The sequence below is a fragment of the Lepus europaeus genome, chromosome 5 (genome assembly GCF_033115175.1).
Source record: "Lepus europaeus isolate LE1 chromosome 5, mLepTim1.pri, whole genome shotgun sequence".
NCBI lineage: Eukaryota > Metazoa > Chordata > Mammalia > Lagomorpha > Leporidae > Lepus > Lepus europaeus.
The window spans coordinates 42,986,757-43,004,064 of record NC_084831.1 but is presented as its reverse complement, the minus strand read 5'-3'; the positions used below and the strand labels follow the sequence as shown (position 1 = coordinate 43,004,064).

Here is a 17,308-nt window from a genome sequence, read left to right as displayed (position 1 = left end):
AGGACACTTACTGCTTGTCTCAGTTGTTCTGCACTTCTGGAGGTACAGTCACTACCCTATCCTGGGGCTCCAGTGCTGCTGCAGGAAGTGCAGTACCTCTCCACTTAAATGTTGGCAGAAGCAAGCCACATCCAAACCACTGCAGGGCACCTGACTGGGGGAAGGGTCGGGTCAGATATTAGGGAAATTCCATCTTACTGGAGCTTAAAGGACTGAAAGTCAGAGCGAAAGTGAGCCCCGAGGAAGGGCCAGAGGTGCTTCAAGGCTTTTTCTCTCCTGCACTGGGATTGTTCATAGAGTTTTGATCGGGTCTTCATGTAGGTGAGAGCAGGAGAGTGGTGGGGGTGGGGAGGAAGATCTAGTTAGACTGCACTCTAGACCCCAGTTTTATCCGAGTCCTCATGGAGGAACGTTTCATTTTAGGACTGGGAAGACTCTGAGTACATCCCAGACCCAGAGGCCAAGAAGCCCGCCGACTGGAATGAGGCCATGGATGGGGAGTGGGCAGGGCCCCTGATACCCAACGTAAAGTACAAGGTGAGGGGTCTCTCTTTCCAATGGATATGAGGAGGAAGACTGGAGAGATGCAAATTCTGATCTACAAAACAGAAACTTTGGGATCCTGTGGTCATCTGCCCTCCCCTCCAAATACAACGGTCACTTCCTCTCGGCCCTGCTTTCAGGGAGGTGCCTGCTTGGGAGACAGTGGGCTGCAGAAGCCAGCGCTGACAGTAGCAGTCTGGGCAGCCCTGGGCACAGGGTTTGTCCAGAGCAGTGGACAGCAGCCAGTCAAAGGAACAGGATCAAAACAGGAAATGGGTCTGAGGTCAGGAACTGGGAGTCTCAGAAGTGGGCCTGAAGGGAAAAGGGTAGAACAAGAGCCCATGCAAGAGCCAAGAGTGGAAAAAAAAGGAGCCAAGAGTGGTAGAGGAGGAGAACCTCTCTTTAAGGGCTAATGCCTGGCCTGTGTCGGAGGCCGGAAGAACGAGGAATCAGCCAATGGTGCAGTGGCACAACAGACTAAAGCAAGCAGAACTGTATCTCGCCATACCTTCCTGTGCTGCACACCGGGAGGACAATGGTCCCGAGCACAAGCACACTAAGATAATGTTCTCTGAGAAACTACTTTTTCTTGACTTCATGAAGGAGCTTGTGCAGACAGATAAGACCAAGGTCAGAATGGGTCCTGGCCACCTCATTTGGCTCCCTCTGGGTAGAAAGGGGAACTTGATAGTGTATTGTATTAAAGAAATGGAAGGAAGCTCCCAGAATCTTATTCTGAATTGTTAAGTCTAATGCACTTAAGCAAAGGAACCAATTAAGGATTATATGCAATCAGAAAAATGGCAAAACCCTAATGCCACGTTCACTCTTTGGTTCCTTGTTTTAGGGACAATGGAAACCCCGGATCATTGACAATCCCAATTACCAAGGGGAGTGGATTCATCCAGAAATAGACAACCCTAAGTACAAGCCTGATCCCACCATTTGTCACTATTACAACATCAGCGTCCTCGGCCTGGACCTTTGGCAGGTAAAGCTCTCTGGGCTCAGAGCCCCTCATCAACTCCCGAGGTGTTTTCAAAAAGTGGAAGGAGCCCCAGGCTGGAAATCACAAGACTTAAATAACCCTTGATCTTTCTAAGCCTCCAACTGCTCATCTTTAAAATACAAGTAATTACATTCACCCTAATAATTATAGCAGCTACCGTTTACTGAGTCCCTGCCATGCGCCAAGCACTGTTTCAGAGCCTGTGCATGTGCCGTGTAATGTGCACTGCGAAATCTCCGATTTTCCAGACGTAAAAAGGAGGCTCAGAAAGTCCAGTCATTTGCCTGAAGACACATAGCTGGTGAGGCAAGCCAAGAGCCAGGATGTGAAGGCAGATCTTTGTGGTGTCACATTTGGGGTCCCAGTACTTTACACTGCCTCTGCCAGTCCTGCGTGATCCTCAGGGGTGGTTCTGTGGATACACAGAAACACTAACATTCCCGGAAAGACGTTGCAGGTGATTCTCCCGGCCCTGAGCTTGGGTCCTGACCCAGCCTCTTCCTCTCCGCCGGTCATCTTTCCCTTATGATTGGGTGGGAAAGATTAGGACACTCAGGCCTTGGGAAAGTTGTCCTCCACCACTACTCCCACCCCTACCGTTCCTGACGAGGGGGAGGGTTCCTGGAGCACTGGCCCCGGAGCGAATGGCCTGGCCCACCGGCATCTCTGGAAGCCTCGGAAACTCCTGTCTACACTGTCCTGGAAGGGAATTCCCCGGGAGCTGAAAGGAACTCAACTATGTGAAACACTGGGCCCTGTGCTCTACATATATCAACTCCTTAATTCTCACAGCTCTCTAAGCTGTCCCATATTATCCCACATTGTTATCTCTTTCCACAGTTGAGAGCACTGAGACTCAAAATGTCACAGGATACACCCAAGAGCGCAGAGCTGGTACACAGTAGAGGCAGGATTCACACCCGGGTCGGTCTGCCTCAAAAACCCTGGCTGTAATGACTACCCCCACTGCATAACAGGGCCTCTGGAGGCCATGGCCGCTTGTCCTTGGGAGTGTCCTGGAAGGTCCCATGACCACGGAGAGCTGCTGTCCTTGACCAGTGATTCCCGCGGTTCCCAGCTGCTGGACGCCCTGGGACAGACACCCCCTGTTTACTTTTGGATCTCCTGCTTGCATTATTTCCATTCCCTTCAGTTTCCTGGCTCAAGGAGACCAACATAGGAATGCATGGAGGGCAGGTGTGTAGATCACCAGCTGGGGGCTCAGGAGAGAAGGGAGGGAGGCGGGGAGCAGGGAGGGGCGGGCACACATCTTATCTTATCCTCTTCTTCTTTCCTTCCTCTCTTGTCTAAAGAATGTAGATACAATTTGCACAAGTTCCTATTGTCATCTCTACTTGATTCAGATTCAGTTGTCCTTCCCTTTCTTTTTTCTTTTCTTTCTTTCTTTTTTTTTTGGATTATCTGAGAGCTAGAGAGAGCTCATCTGCAACAGTGACTCCCTACCAGGCCAAAGCAGAAGCCAGAAATTCCATCCAGGTTTCCCTTGTGAGTGACAGGAGCCCAATTCCTTGAGCCATCACCACTGCACCCCAGGATCTGCATTGGCTGGAGGCTGGATTCAGGAGCCAGCTGTAGAACCCAAGCACTCTATCCCATAGGGGATGTGGGCATCTGTAAGCAGCGTCTTAACTGCCTGGCTGAACATCCACCCCTGGTTGCTCCTTCTTAATATGTAACAGGAACATCTTGTTAAATACTTGGTCACGTTAATGTGCCTAATCAAACTGTCTAATTAAAATGCTCTCCCCCACCTCCACTGAAGACATTAAGGTACACTTTTTAAACGGCATCGTTTTAAAATATATATACTTATTTACTTGAAAGAGTTACACAGAGAGAGAAGGAGAGGCAGAGAGAGTGAGAGGTCTTCCATCTGATGGTTCACTCCCCAATTGGCTGCAATGGCCGGAGCTGTGCTGATCCAAAGCCAGGAGCCAGGAGCTTCCTCTGTAAACTGTATCTTTGTTCATCTACGAAGCTAAAAAATATTTGGCACTGATTGTTCTGGGTTCTATCAGCCTCTCTAAGCTGTCAACCCTTTCTATTTGAAGAATTTAAACCACGCTCCTCAAACTTGAACATGCTGTGAAGCCCTAGGGAATCTTATTAAAATGAAGATCTGATCCAGCAGGTCTGGGATGCAGCCCAAGAGTCCACATTTCTAAATTTCCAGTGTTAATCTCTGTATCCTGCTGGTGTTGTTTTCTTTTAGAGAGAGAAGGGTTGGGGAGAGAGAGACAGAGAGACAGAGAAAGAGAGAAAGAATTCTGCACATGCTGACATCACCCTAGCAGGCATTCTTTCCCTCTAATTTCTAACTGGGCTTGGCACTCATAGGCCCTACTCCCCCGTTTCCACTCAGACAGGAACATCCAGTTTACTAAAGTCCCCACACATTACTGGAAAAGCCAAGTGACCCTCAGCAGGAGACAGATGGGACTGCCTTTGCCTGTCCCGCCCCCTGCCCCAATACCTGGTTTCCAACCTATCAGTGCTCTGAGAGCCCAGCTGGCCTCTCTGTCACTCCTCCATCCAGGCTTTTTAAGCCATCTAATTTTCCTGCCTAGTCCATGACCACTCTTGTTCCCTGTTCTGACACTTGTAAACATAACCCCTTTAGCTTTCTTGCTTAGGTAGAACTGATTGCTTCGTTTGATCAGCATAGAGGCTGGAAGGAGTTGGCAGAGAACGAATCTCTGGGCCTCCTTAGGATCTGTGAAGGAACCTGTAAGGCAAGCAGCACTAGCCACAGTGCAAAGCACGTGACATCCCCTCCATCAGATGGTCTGGGCCACAGCTCTCAGAGGGTGGGAGGGTAGGATCTCCATCTCCATTTTATTGATGAGAAAACTGGCTCGGAGAGGGATTTGACTTGATAAGGTCCTGAAGCTAAAAGCACCCAAGCCCGTGCTCTTTCCGTTACCTGATGCAAGCAAGATAGCACCAGAAATCTGATCATTTTCAGTGAACTGACGTTCGCGAAATTCCTTAGGACTTCATTTAGGCTTTGCAGTCTAATGGAGCTCTTTCTTGGGTGTTGTAGCTAGCAGGACTGGCATCCTGGTGACCCATGAGCATGGATGGGACCAGGGGTGAGGGGTCACTGAGAACAGTGCATATTAGGAACACTTCTCATGGGAGTTTGGAAAATGAGAGAATCCACAAATAGGCAAAATTGCTGACCATTCAATAGAAAAGAAAAATCCCAGAGGTAAGAAAATATCTTAAACTTGCACAAGGAATTTTTAAAACCAATTTTTAAAAATGACTCAGAGCAAAGTAATCTCTATTCAGAGTGCCTGTTTTGTCATTTGTTTTTCTGCTGGAGGCGAGGTTGGTGAAAGCCAAATAAAAGCCTTTGTTGTTAAAACATTTTTTGGGAGGGAGACCATAAAAAAGGAAGGGGTGGGTTTCAAAGCCTGTGGGGGAGTGACATGGTAACTCATGCTGCAGACTTTTTCTTGGTCACACAACAGCGCCCATGAAGTTAATGTAATGATTTCTTTGACTCACTACTAAAGTAAAAAGTTACAGAGTAACCCTTTTTGCTGCTTCTCAAACATATTCAGATATTAAAAATTTATCCTAATAGCCTTAGAGTGACTACTATCTGCAGAACAAAGTGTTTTGTAGAGTTTCTCTGATTCTATTGACACTACTGCCAGAGAGTTATTACTTTATTTAATTATGAGGGAACAAGCTCAGAGGGGTTGAGTAATTTGCCTATGGTCACACAGCTGGTTGAGCTGGTCTGATTCTATGATTTGTGCTTCCTATTTTGTTCCTTTATCATTAAAGAAAGGAACACTGGGGCCGGCGCTGTGGTGTAGTGGGTTAAGCTGCTGTTTGTAGTGCTGGCATCCCATATGGGCGCCGGTTCAAGACCTGGCTGCTCCACTTCCATCCAGCTCTCTGCTAACATGCCTGGGAAAGAAGCAGAAGATGGCCCAAGTGTTTGGAGCCCTACACACATGGGAGAGACCTGAAAGGGGCTCCTCACTCCTGGCTTTGGCCTGGCCCAGCCCCGGCCATTGTGGCCATTTGGGGAGTAAACCAGCAAATGCAAGATCTCTCTGTCTGTTTCTCTTTCTTCTGTAACTCTGCCTTTCAAATAAATGAAATAAATCTTTAAAAAAAAATTAAGAAAAGCAATGAAGACTGAAGGGGTGGGAGTTTGGCACAGTGGTTAAGTTGCTGCTCGTGATGCCCACATTCCACATCAGAGTGCCTGGGTTCAAGTCCTGGCTCCACTACCAGCCCCAGGCTCCTATTAGTGCACCTTGGGTTCCTGTTGGTGCACACCTTGGGTGGTAGCAGGTAGTTTGTTGGGTCCTTGCCACTCATGTGGGAGATTCAGATTTAGTTTCTGGCTCCTGGCTGAGGCCTGGCTCAACCCTGGCTGTTGCAGACGTTTCTGGAATGAACTGACAGAGGGGAGATCTCTCTGTGTCTGACTCTATGTCTTTCCCTTTCAAATAAATAAAAATCAACAATTTTAGGGGGCGGGGAATAAGTATTGAAAATACACTATCATGGATTTAATTAATTGTTCCTTTTCATTGCAAATGTTAAAAATGTTGTTTTTAAGAAAACAGAGAAACAGGGCACTCTAAATGGTAGAGAATATACATTTTTCCTGACATGTCTGGCCAAACCCTTTCTTTCTCCTTTGTCCTTTTAGTTTTTCTGATTATACTAAGGCAATAACCCTTAAAAGGGCATCTATACAGAAGCATCATTGCAGGTAGGTGCTGCCAGTCTGAGCTGGGGCAACACCCACTGGACACCTATTTGGAGACTGGCAGAATGATAAAAGTTCATCATGAAACTCTAAATAATGTTCAGTGGCTGGAGGGGCACAGACCCTTAGGGAACAGTCACTTGACTTCTCTCCCGAGTGAGTCAGCGAGGGCATCCTAGGCCCCCTGTGTTGTCAGTTCTTCTTTCAACTTCCATTGCTGGTTAAAGCCCCTGGCCTGTGCCTTGGGAATGTGTGTTTAGCAAGGGCTCCCTGGTGATTTCTGAGCCCCTCTGTGTCTCAGTGCCTGGTCCTAATCATTCGTTGTTTTCATTTTCACAGGTGAAATCAGGCAGCATCTTTGACAATTTCCTCCTAACAAATGATGAAGAGTTTGCAGAAGAGGTTGGAAACAATACCTGGGGACTGAGAAAAGTAAGATGCTCCCCTTCCCTGGGATTCTAGATGTCTGACGTCTAGCTGTGCTCTGTCATTTCATTTTACAAATCAGCCTTGCCCTTTCTGTCTCACCTCTGGTCTCATTGCCATGAGAGGAGGGAGAAATTATTCACATTCACTCACATCTACAAGTCCGCTCTTGTGACTGTGAGCACTTGCCGGCTCAGTAAGACAGATGTCATGTCGCCCGTTTTTCTGTTGCAGGAACTGAGATCCAAAGCATGCACTGCCCAGGGTCACACACAACCTTTACGTGTTGAGCTAGAATTTGAACCCAGAACTCACGTTGCTCTTGTCGCACATTGCCTGCTCACAGGGTGGTGACCTAGAGGGGAGCCACTGAGCCCCCTTCTGAGGGATAGCTTGGAGGAAGAAGGAAAGCCATGGTGCTTTCTGCCAGTTCCCCTGACCTCCCAGAACCATTCCGTGGGCGGAGTGATACTCCGGGCCGTGGCCTCATGATGGTGACACCATCCATCCAGACCTCCTGGTTCTGCAGGAAGGTTCATTCAAGCAGGTTTGTGATTACTGCTCGATGATCCAGTAGGCAAATAAGCTATGGTAAGAGAATCAGCAAAGGACAAGCATCAAAAAAGTTCTTTTAGAGAGAACTTTAACACGTTTCTAAAACAGCATTGACATTGTGCACCTGGAAGAAAATTGTCAGATTTGAAAGCACTTATAAGTCTGGTTTTGTTTTGTTTTACTCTGCAGTTATTGTCTAATATTGTTTTGGTGAGGCGCTATTATATATATATTGGTTATGAATTTGAGTTTGGGAGCTAGACTGTTAAGTTTCCAATTTGGGCTCCATTCTTTTTTTTTTTTTAACAGATTTGTTTATTTGAATGGCAAAGTTGAAGAGAGTGAGTTATGGGGAAAGAGAGAGAGAGAGAGAGCGAGAGAGAGAGATCTTCCATCCACTGGTTCATTCCCTAAACGGCTGCAATGGCCGGGACTGGGCTAGGCTGAACTCAGGAGACTGAAACTCCAGCTGGGTCTCCCACGTGGGTGACAGGGGCCCAGAAATACAGTCCATCTTCTGCTGCTTTCCCAGGACATTAGCAGGGAGCTGAATCAGAAGTGGAGCAGGAGCCAGCACTGTGGCATAGCAGGTAGAGCCATGGCCTGCAGTGTGCCAGCATCTCATATGGGTGCTGGTTCTAGTGCCCGCTGTTTCATTTCTGATCCAGCTCTCTGCTATGGCCTGGGAAAGCAGTAGAGGATGGTCCAATTCCTTGGGCCCCTGCACCCACATGAGAGACCTGGAAGAAGCTCCTGGCTCCTGGTTTCGGATCAGTGCAGTTCTGGTTCTTATGGCCATTTGGGGAGTGAACCAACAGAATGGAAGACCTCTCTCTCTCTCTGCCTCAGCTTCTTTGTAACTCTGCCTTTCAAATAAATAAATATTTTTTTTTTAAAAGTGGAGCAGCCAGGACTCCAACTAGCACTCATATGGGATACCTGCCTCACAGGTAGCAGCTTAACCTGCTGTGCCAGTTTCCCTTCTTCATGAGCTATGTGTACTTGGCTAAGTTATTTAATCTCTCTTCATCTATAAATTGGGAATACTGATAGAAACTATCTTCTATATGTGTTCCATAACATGAGAGCTATTATTACTAAACAATATATTTGCTTGACAAATATTTGTTGAGTGTCTGTTCAAAGCACTGTTGTAGTCACTGGAAATACAGCAATGGATGAAACAGAAATTTCTGCCTACCTGGGGGCTTATGTGCAATTTGGAGAGACCCTCAAAAGCCTATAAAGAAGTCCAAACCTCACATCCTTTAGGAAAGTAAAATGAGCAACACTTAACCCATGCGTGGCTGTGAGGAATACAATAATATGTGTAGATTGTATGGCGCTGTGTTTAGGAACACAGTAGGCATGCAATAAATGTTTACTGTAAACAAATTAGACACACATTTCTGTCATTTCTCGCATACTGAAAATATTTGTAAATAAGCAGCATCCCAGAAATCTATGATGGAAGAGGCCATACATTTCTTTTCTTTATCTTTTTTTTAATTTTTGACAGGCAGAGTGGACAGTGAGAGAGAGAGACAGAGAGAAAGGTCTTCCTTTGCCGTTGGTTCACCCTCCAATGGCCGCCGCGGTAGCGCGCTGCGGCCGGCGCACCGCGCTGATCCGATAGCAGGAGCCAGGTGCTTCTCCTGGTCTCCCATGGGGTGCAGGGCCCAAGCACTTGGGCCATCCTCCACTGCACTCCCTGGCCACAGCAGGGACCTGGCCTGGAAGGGGGGCAACTGGGATAGGATCGGTGCCCCGACTGGGACTAGAACCCAGTGTGCCGGCGCCGCAAGGTGGAGGATTAGCCTAGTGAGCCGCGGCGCCGGCCAAGGCCATACATTTCTAAAATGGGTTAACTTTCTTTATGCTATCACTGAATTCTTTGGAAATTCCACATTCTAAACAGGACATAGAGAAGCAATGGAGAGAACTCCATGAAGAAATAGAAAAAAGAAAACAGGAAGAAGAGGCCAAGCTTAAAAAGGAAAAGGAGGAGGAAGAGAAAGATGATATCTGGGGACTTGAAGAAGAGGAAAATGAAGAGGATTCAGAAGAGGAACTGGGAAATGATGGGCAGATGCCAGGAGGGGAAGCTGAAGGAGCATTTCTGCATAAAAATGAAAAAGTTTTGGTCGACCAGAAGGATGAACTGTAACTCGGGGGGGAGGGGGGTGTTTACAAGGTTGGCAAATTTTGGGAAGCAAATTAATTTTGCTCTTTTTGAATGAACTTTGGGTTTGTATTTCTACCCCCCCCCCTTTGCTCTGTATGATCTTGGGAAAGTCTTGACACCTCTTGGGGCTTCTACTTCCTTAGTGGAAAGGGACTGATGAGTTCTATTTCATGAGGTTGCTGTAGATATTATACAAGCCAATGTGTATAAAAAGTGCTGTAGTATGTGTACATAAACAGTCAAAAATAGTAGCTATAACTACTATCCTTAGCCTAGTGTTTATTAAATTAATTACTGGTAAAATATCATCTGCATAAACTTGATCCTCACTTTGAATTTCTCCCAATATACCGGGGGTTTTCATTTTGAGCTATCTGTGTCACTTATTGCTCCTGAGCAGTGCTGATGGTTGTACTCATGGCCAATCATGTTTTCTCCTTGCATATCTATCAAGCCCTTAAAAACAAGATCAGCCTTCCCCTTCCACTTCAGGAAAATGCTCTGTGAAAGTTCTGCTTCTCTGCTGCTTTGTGCCCTCATGGTTAAATAATCGTTACTTGTTTGCCGGGGTTACAGTTATCTTTTCTGTACCACCCACCCACAATGTCGTTATCATGTGCATTCCAGTAGTTCTTTACAGATTAGAATGTACTTTCCCATAAATTTGTGGAGCTCCTACACTGTGCCCATTTAATCATTATAGCAAACAGTGTGGAAGATATCATTGTTATCGTCACTTTACAGATGTACAAACTGTTCAGAGCAGAAAAGTCACTTGCTCAGCATCAAAGAGTAAAGGCTGGGGTCAGTATCTGAACTCAAGTCAGTCTGGTTTCAAGACTGGTCCTTCCACTGCACCAGGCTGTTCGATGAGGGAGTACTGAATACTCCTGAGTACACAGAGTAGGCAATATTTCTCATTGAAGAAATAGCCTTTGAACGGTATTTCAGTTTTAATTACATTCAACAGCAAGAGAGACAGACCTGGATACAGCATCATACAGTTCAGTAAAGAGTAGTACGGGGCTACAGCTGTGAAGCTGGAACATAGCAGGTTCTCAGGAAAAATTAGTTGAAAGAGTAAGCAAAGGAGCTGGTGCTGTGGTGGGGTAGGTAAGGCCGCCGCCTGCAGTGCTGGCATCCCATATGGCTGCTGGTTCGAGTCCCAGCTGCTCCACTTCCAATCCAGCTCTCTGCTATGGCCTGGGAAAGCAGTGGAAGATGGCCCAAGTTCTTGGGTCCCTGAGCCCACGTGGGAGACCTGGAAGAGGCTCCTGGCTTCCGATCGGCGTAACTCCAACCGTTGCAGCCATTTGGGGAGTGAACCAGCAGATGGAAGACCCCTCTCTCTGCCTCTGCCTCTCTGTAACTCTTTTTTGCTTTCTTTCTCTTTTTTTCCATTACAGCAACCCCTCTGCCTTTCAAAGAAATAAATAAATCTTAAAAAAAAAAAAAAAAAAAAAAAAAAGAGTAAGCAAAACTGTGCCGGTGGTTTCAAGAAAATTCTTGAAGAAAATAACCTCTGAGCCAGATCTTTAAAAATGCTGGCGTTGTGGCATAGTTGGTAAAACTGCTGCCTGTGACACTAGCATCCCATATGGGCACCGGTTTGGACTCAGCTGCTCCACTTCCGATACAGCTCCCTGCTAATAGCCTGGGAAAAACAGTGGAAGATGGCCCAAGTGCTTGGCCCCCAGCACCCATGTGGGAGACCTGGAAGAAGCTCCTGGCTTCTGGCTTTAGCCTAGCCCAGCCCTGACCATTGAGGCTATTTGGGGACTGAGCCAACAGATGGAAGATCTCTCTGTCTGTCTCTGTCTCTGTCTCTGTGTGTGTAACTCTTTCAATAAAAAAAAAAAAAAGTCTTTTAAAACATGCTTAAGAGTCTGTCTGATGGAGAAGGTAATCTGTGGGTCAATTTCAGAATCAGAGAGCAGAGCACCCAGATGACAGGAAGTGGGGTGATGGGGTCAGGAAAGGGCAGCAAAACTGCTCCCACCCTTCCTCTGGTTTGGGAAACTCGACTTTCTATCTGTAAGGTGGAAGTCTGTTGTGTGAAAAACAGCACGTTTTTGTCTTGGAACTAGAGGGCTAGTGTGTGGGGTCAACTGTATTTTGAGGATGCCAGTCTGATATGGGCATTGTTTACTACTCATGTCTGCCCTGATGGGTCAGCTGTGTGCTCTACCAATAATGTTTGGCATCATCAGGTAAAGGTACTGATTTTCATGCAGAATTTTGGGACAATAAGGATCCATTTGGGTATTTTTAAAGCCGCTGCTCTCACATGTCTTTGTTTCCTTTTGCATTTTATTTTGATCAGTTGTGCAAATATTATTTCAGAAGTTAAGGTAATTTTACGAAGGAAAAATGAATGCATTGTCCCACTCAGTCTGCATTCAGACTTAGAAAATGTTTCAGTGTTCTTGCAGGAGATAGACTTTGACTACTATTGTCCTACCACCAAACCATGTTCCTCCAGATGATTTTTTTTTAAATTCTGGTTCTATATTAAATTTTTGGAATTAACAGATGTTCAGTGTAAAACATTTGGAGTCAGCATATGTGGGATCTTCAAAAAGTTCATAGAAAATTAATATTATGACAAGCTAGAATGGATTTCAAGTTCTTTTTGCACCAAAATAAATTTATCTTTTTAATTTCATGAACTTTTTGAAGCACTTCATATGTATTATAAAGAAAGTAAAAATTTCTCATTATCCCAAAATCAGGGACAGCTGTGTACTATTCATTGTATTTCCTTCCAGTTTTATGGTCGTTTGTTGATTAGTTTGATTTGACTTGGGTGCACAGGGTTTATAGTTAATCACATGCCTTAGTACATGGCACTTCACCATGTCTGATCAGTGATAGTGTCACTTTTAAATTTCACACATTTTCCCCTTTTTATTCCCTTTCCTCCCCCACATGGACAGCTGAGTTCCATTTAATATATGTTTTTCTTTGCATATGTTCCTACAAAATGTGAATTTTTGTTTTGTCTGAGTGTATTTTTAATTTGTGTAAATGGCATATTGTTTCTTCATAGTTTTCACTGAGCACTGTATTTTTTAAAACATTCACATTGCTGTGTATCCATCTAACCCCTTGCTTCTGATTGCTGCCTAGTATGCACCATATCTACCATATCTACCCCCAAATGGCTGCTATGGTTGGAGCTGTGCCAATCCAAAGCCAGGAGCCAGGTGCTTCCTCCTGGTCTCCCATGTGGGTGCAGGTGCCCAAGCACTTAGACCATCCTCCACTGCTTCCTGGGCCACAGCAGAGAGCTGGACTGGAAGAGGAGCAACCGGGACTAGAACTGGTGCCCATAAGGGATGCCGGCACTGCAGGCAGAGGATTAACCAAGTGAGCCATGGTGCCAGCCCCTTCTACTAGTTTTAAAATTCATACCCGCCTGGGAGACTTGGAAGAAGCTCCTGGCTCCTGGCTTTGAATTGGCGCAGCTCTGGCTGTTGCGGCCAACTGGGGAGTGAACCAATAGAAGGAAGACCTTTCTCTCTGTCTCTTCCTCTCACTGTCTGTAACTCTACCTCGCAAATAAATAAATAAATAAATAAAAGAAAGCAGAGGGGCCTGCACTGTGGCACAGTGGGTTAAAACCCTGGCATGAAGCTCCAGCATCCCATATGGGCACCGGTTCTAGTCCCAGCTGCTCCTCTTCTGATCCATCTCTCTACTATGGCCTGGGATAGCAGTAGAAGATGGCCCAAGTTCTTGGGCCCCAGCACCCATGTGGGAGACATGGAAGAAGCTCCTAGCTCTTGGCTTTGGATTGGCACAGCTCCGGCCGTTGCGGCCATCTGGGGAGTAAACTAGTGAATGGAAGACCTCTCTCTCTCTGTCTCTGCCTCTCTCTGTAACTCTGTCCTTCAAATAAATAAAATAAATCTTTAAAAAAAAAAAAGAAAGAAAGCAGAAAGCCATGAGTTCAAATCCTGGCTCTGCTCTAAAAAATTTTTTTAAGTAATTTGATAAAGTTAATCAACAAAAGAGAGATGGTCTAGTGTAGTGAAAGAATGGTCTTCAGAATCAGAAAGACCTAAATTAAGATTCTGGCACTCTTAACCTGATCTATAAAGTGGCAACTATAATAATATCTACTTCATACAAATGTCAGGAGGTTGAGTTGGGGGAGCACGTGTAAAACAGAGTGCCTGGCATATGAGAAGTGCTCCATAAACACTCAGGCTCTTGATACAGTATATGAAGAGTTCAGAGCCTAGGCAACTCATCTACAGCAGTGCCTGGTAGGAAATTTCAATTATCCTCACGCTCCTTAAGAACTTTTCACTGGAAATTCAAACACTTGCCCTTACAGTGATTTAAAAAGACAGTCCTAGGAAGGAAATGAGGCAGCAAGATACGTAGAAAGGAGCCCATGCAGGGACAAGCTTCGTGGTGCAGCAGTTTAAGCTGCTGCTTTGGACACCTACATCCCATACTGAAGCGCCTGGGATCAAGTCCCAGCTCTGCTTCCATTAATGTACCTGCATTATTATTCTTTAACTCACATGTTGCTGGAGGTATAAATGCAGGTTGGTGCAAACACCCTTTCTGCAGGTTTAGAAATGCTGTGTAAATGTGAGGGCTTGGGGACAGTTGCTGGCTGCAATGGCTGGAGCTGCGCTGACCCGAAGCCAGGAGCTTCTTCCAGGTCTCCCACATGAGTGCAGAGGCCCAAGGACTTGGGCCATCTTCTACTGCTCTCCTAGGCCATAGCAGAAGACTGGATTGGAAGTGGAGCAACCGGGACACAAACCAGCGCCCATATGGGATGCTGGCACTGCAGGAGGTGGCTTTACCCACTAGGCCACAGCGCCAGCTCTGCTGTGTCTTCTAAATCCTCATCCTGTGGAAGCCAGCATTGTGCAGACCATCTCCATCCATGCCTTGTCTTAACACAGCTACATGGACTAGGACTGTGAACAAGACCCCCAAGGCAAGCAGCCCGTGAGCTCACTGGTAATGACACACGTAGTCTGATTCAAAAAAAAAAAAAAAAGTATATAAATCAGTGTTTCTCTCCCTGGAATCTGAATGGTGAAACATGAAGTGACTGAGGCAATTAGCAGTAATAAAAACTATGACTAACAGGTTGTAAAGAGATAAGCCATGAGGTCATGTAAGGGTATGGTTGAGAGGAGACACATTTGGGCTGTGACACATCAAAGTGATGAGGAGACAGGAATAAGGAATAAATGGAAGGTGCCAAGTAGAAAAAGGTAATATGTGTTTATACCAGATAGTTCTAGAGTTCCTCCAATGAATTGGAAACTTCCTGCCACTAAGTATGGACACAGCCTCCATCTTCAGAGCACTTCATTTTAGTGGGAAACAGGCAAGTGAACAAAGAAATAAATAACTGCAAATTGGTTTAAGGCCTAAGGAAAGCAAATAAATATGGGACTGAGATAGAACATGCCAGGAAGGGATCCACTTAAGCAGTAGCATGGGGGTGGGTGGGTGGTGCAGTGGTCATGTTGCTGCTTGGGATGCCCACAGTCCACATAGGAGCACCTGGTTTGAGTCCTGGCTCCTCTGATTCCTATTTCAGTTTCATGTCAAAGTGCTTCCCAGGAGGTAGCAGGTGATGACTGGAGTACTTGGGTCCCTGCCATCCACATGGAGACTTGAATGGAGTTCTGGGACCCTGGCTTCAGACTGGCCCAGCTCTGGCTGTTGTGAGCATTTGACGAATGAATCAATGGATGGAAGATATTTTTCCATGTGTCTTCTGCATTTCAAATTAAGCAATGAAAATAAATAAATAAATGAATTTTTAAAAATGTATTCCTTGGGGTAAAATATGAAATAATATGGGAGGGAAAGTTTCTTTGTAAACAAAATTAAAATGAGACCTGAAGAAGGAAGGAATCAGTCACATGAAGTTCAGGGAAAAGAATATTTGAGGTAGAGAAGAGGTAATGGCTGTCAACAGGAAAGAGTTCATCATTTTCAACAAAAGTGGGCGAGGGGGCAGGAGAGGATGGGGCAGAGGAAAAGGAGGCAGGATGAGCACATGGTAAGCTCCCCTTCAGTAAGGAGTTGGGAGTTTAGTCCCAGGGCAGTGAGAAGTCATCAAAGTATTTGAGGCTGGGTGGTGACATAATCCTGTACAGTGTGGTAGATAAGCATAAAGGCTAAGGAGTCAGTCCAGTTCCAAACCTAAATTCTTCTTCTTCTTCTTTTTTTTTTTTTTTAAGATTTATTTATTTGAAAGTCAGAGTTACAGAAAGAGAGGGAGAGACAGAGAGAGAAATCTTCCATCTGTTGTTCACTCCCTAGATGGCCACAATGACTAGAGCTGGGCCAGGCTGAAGCCAGGAGCCAGAAGTTTCTTCTGGGTCTCCCATGTGAGTGGAGGGGCCCAAACACTTGGGCCATCTTTCACTGCTTTTCTCAGGCCATTAGATGGATCAGAAGCAGACAGCCAGGACTTGAACCGGTGCCCATATGGGATTCTAGCATTGCGGTGGCAGCTTTACCTACTAGGCCACAATGCCGGCCCCCCTAAACCTAAGTTCCACCACTTACTAGTTATATAATTTTGGATGACTCAATCTCTTTGTGCCCAATTTCCCTCTCTATAAAATTGAGGTAGATTTGGGTTTTACCTCACAGAGTTGTGAAGATTTTAATTAAGTGCTTAAAGTAGTTCCTGCACACAATAGACATGCAATAAATGTATTATTATTTTGTTCTTAAGAAGGTCATTGGTGGCTACTGTGTGGAGAATACATGTGTGGGGATGAAAGGGGGAGCGGAGAGAATGGCTGAGGGGAAGGCCACTTAAGAGGCTCGTGAGCAGTCTGGGTGGAGATGATGAGTGAAGGGGAGGTGCTGGAGACAGAGAGAAATGGACTCACTTGGCATAAATTTGGAGGTAAAATGTTCCTATTTTGCAGATGGATTGGGGACATTTTAGTTGGAAAAAATGGAGAAAGAAATCAAGAATGACTTCTAGACTTGTGGCAAGAGCAGTAAACTGAGAGGAAGAGCCTGGGAGAGCAGGTTTGGCAGGGAAATTACAAGTTCTATTTTAGACACGTTGAACCTGAGATGTCTGTGAGATATCCAAGAGGATGTCAATTAGGCAGCTGGAGACCAGAGAAAAGTCTGGGATGAAGACACAAGTTTGGAAGCCATAGAAATAGCTGAAAGCTAGGAAGGGAGCATACGGAGAAAAAGGAAGGGTACGGAGGAATGGCAAACTTGCGGGGGTCGAATAGCCACGGAGAAGGAAGAGAGGCTGCAAAGAGACAACACAACCAGAGGAGCAGGTATCACCAAAACCAGGACGGGAAAGTGTTTCCAGAAAATCAGAGAGGTCAGCCGAGTATGGGAAAGTCACATAAGACAAGGACAGAAAAATATTGGTCATTGATGAGTAGTTTTTTTTTTTTTTTAATTTATTTATTTGAGAAGTAGAGTTACAGACAGTGAGATGGAGAGACAGAGAGAAAGGTCTTCCTTCCATTGGTTCACCCCAAAATGGCCACTATGGCCGGTGCTGCGCCAATCCGAAGCCTGGAGCCAGGTGCTTCCTCCTGGTCTCCCATGCGGGTGCAGGGCCCAAGCACCTGGGCCATCCTCCACTGCACTCCTGGGCCTCAGCAGAGAGCTGGACTGGAAGAGGAGCAACCGGGACTAGAACCCAGCCCCCATGTGGGATGCTGGCGCCGCAGGCAGAGGATTAACCAAGTGAGCCATGGCGCCGGCCCCTGATGAGTAGTTTTAAGCAATAGTTTCAGTGCAGTGAGGGGCCTAAGTAGGAATCAAATGGGTTGAAGAATGAATCAGAGAT

General features: G+C 45.9%; 1 protein-coding gene across 1 annotated transcript in view; it reads left to right on the top strand.

Annotated features, from left to right (window-relative positions):
* The window catches only part of LOC133759085 (calreticulin-like), a 32,714-nt gene extending 20,748 nt beyond the window's left edge, over positions 1–11,966 (top strand). Inside the window, exons 6-10 of the mRNA XM_062190080.1 lie at positions 424–537; positions 1,391–1,534; positions 6,654–6,746; positions 9,214–9,458; positions 11,804–11,966. Coding sequence (XP_062046064.1) covers positions 424–537; positions 1,391–1,534; positions 6,654–6,746; positions 9,214–9,458; positions 11,804–11,966 — 759 coding nt within the window. The remainder of the gene's footprint in view (positions 1–423; positions 538–1,390; positions 1,535–6,653; positions 6,747–9,213; positions 9,459–11,803) is intronic.
* Positions 11,967–17,308: the final 5,342 nt, after the last annotated feature.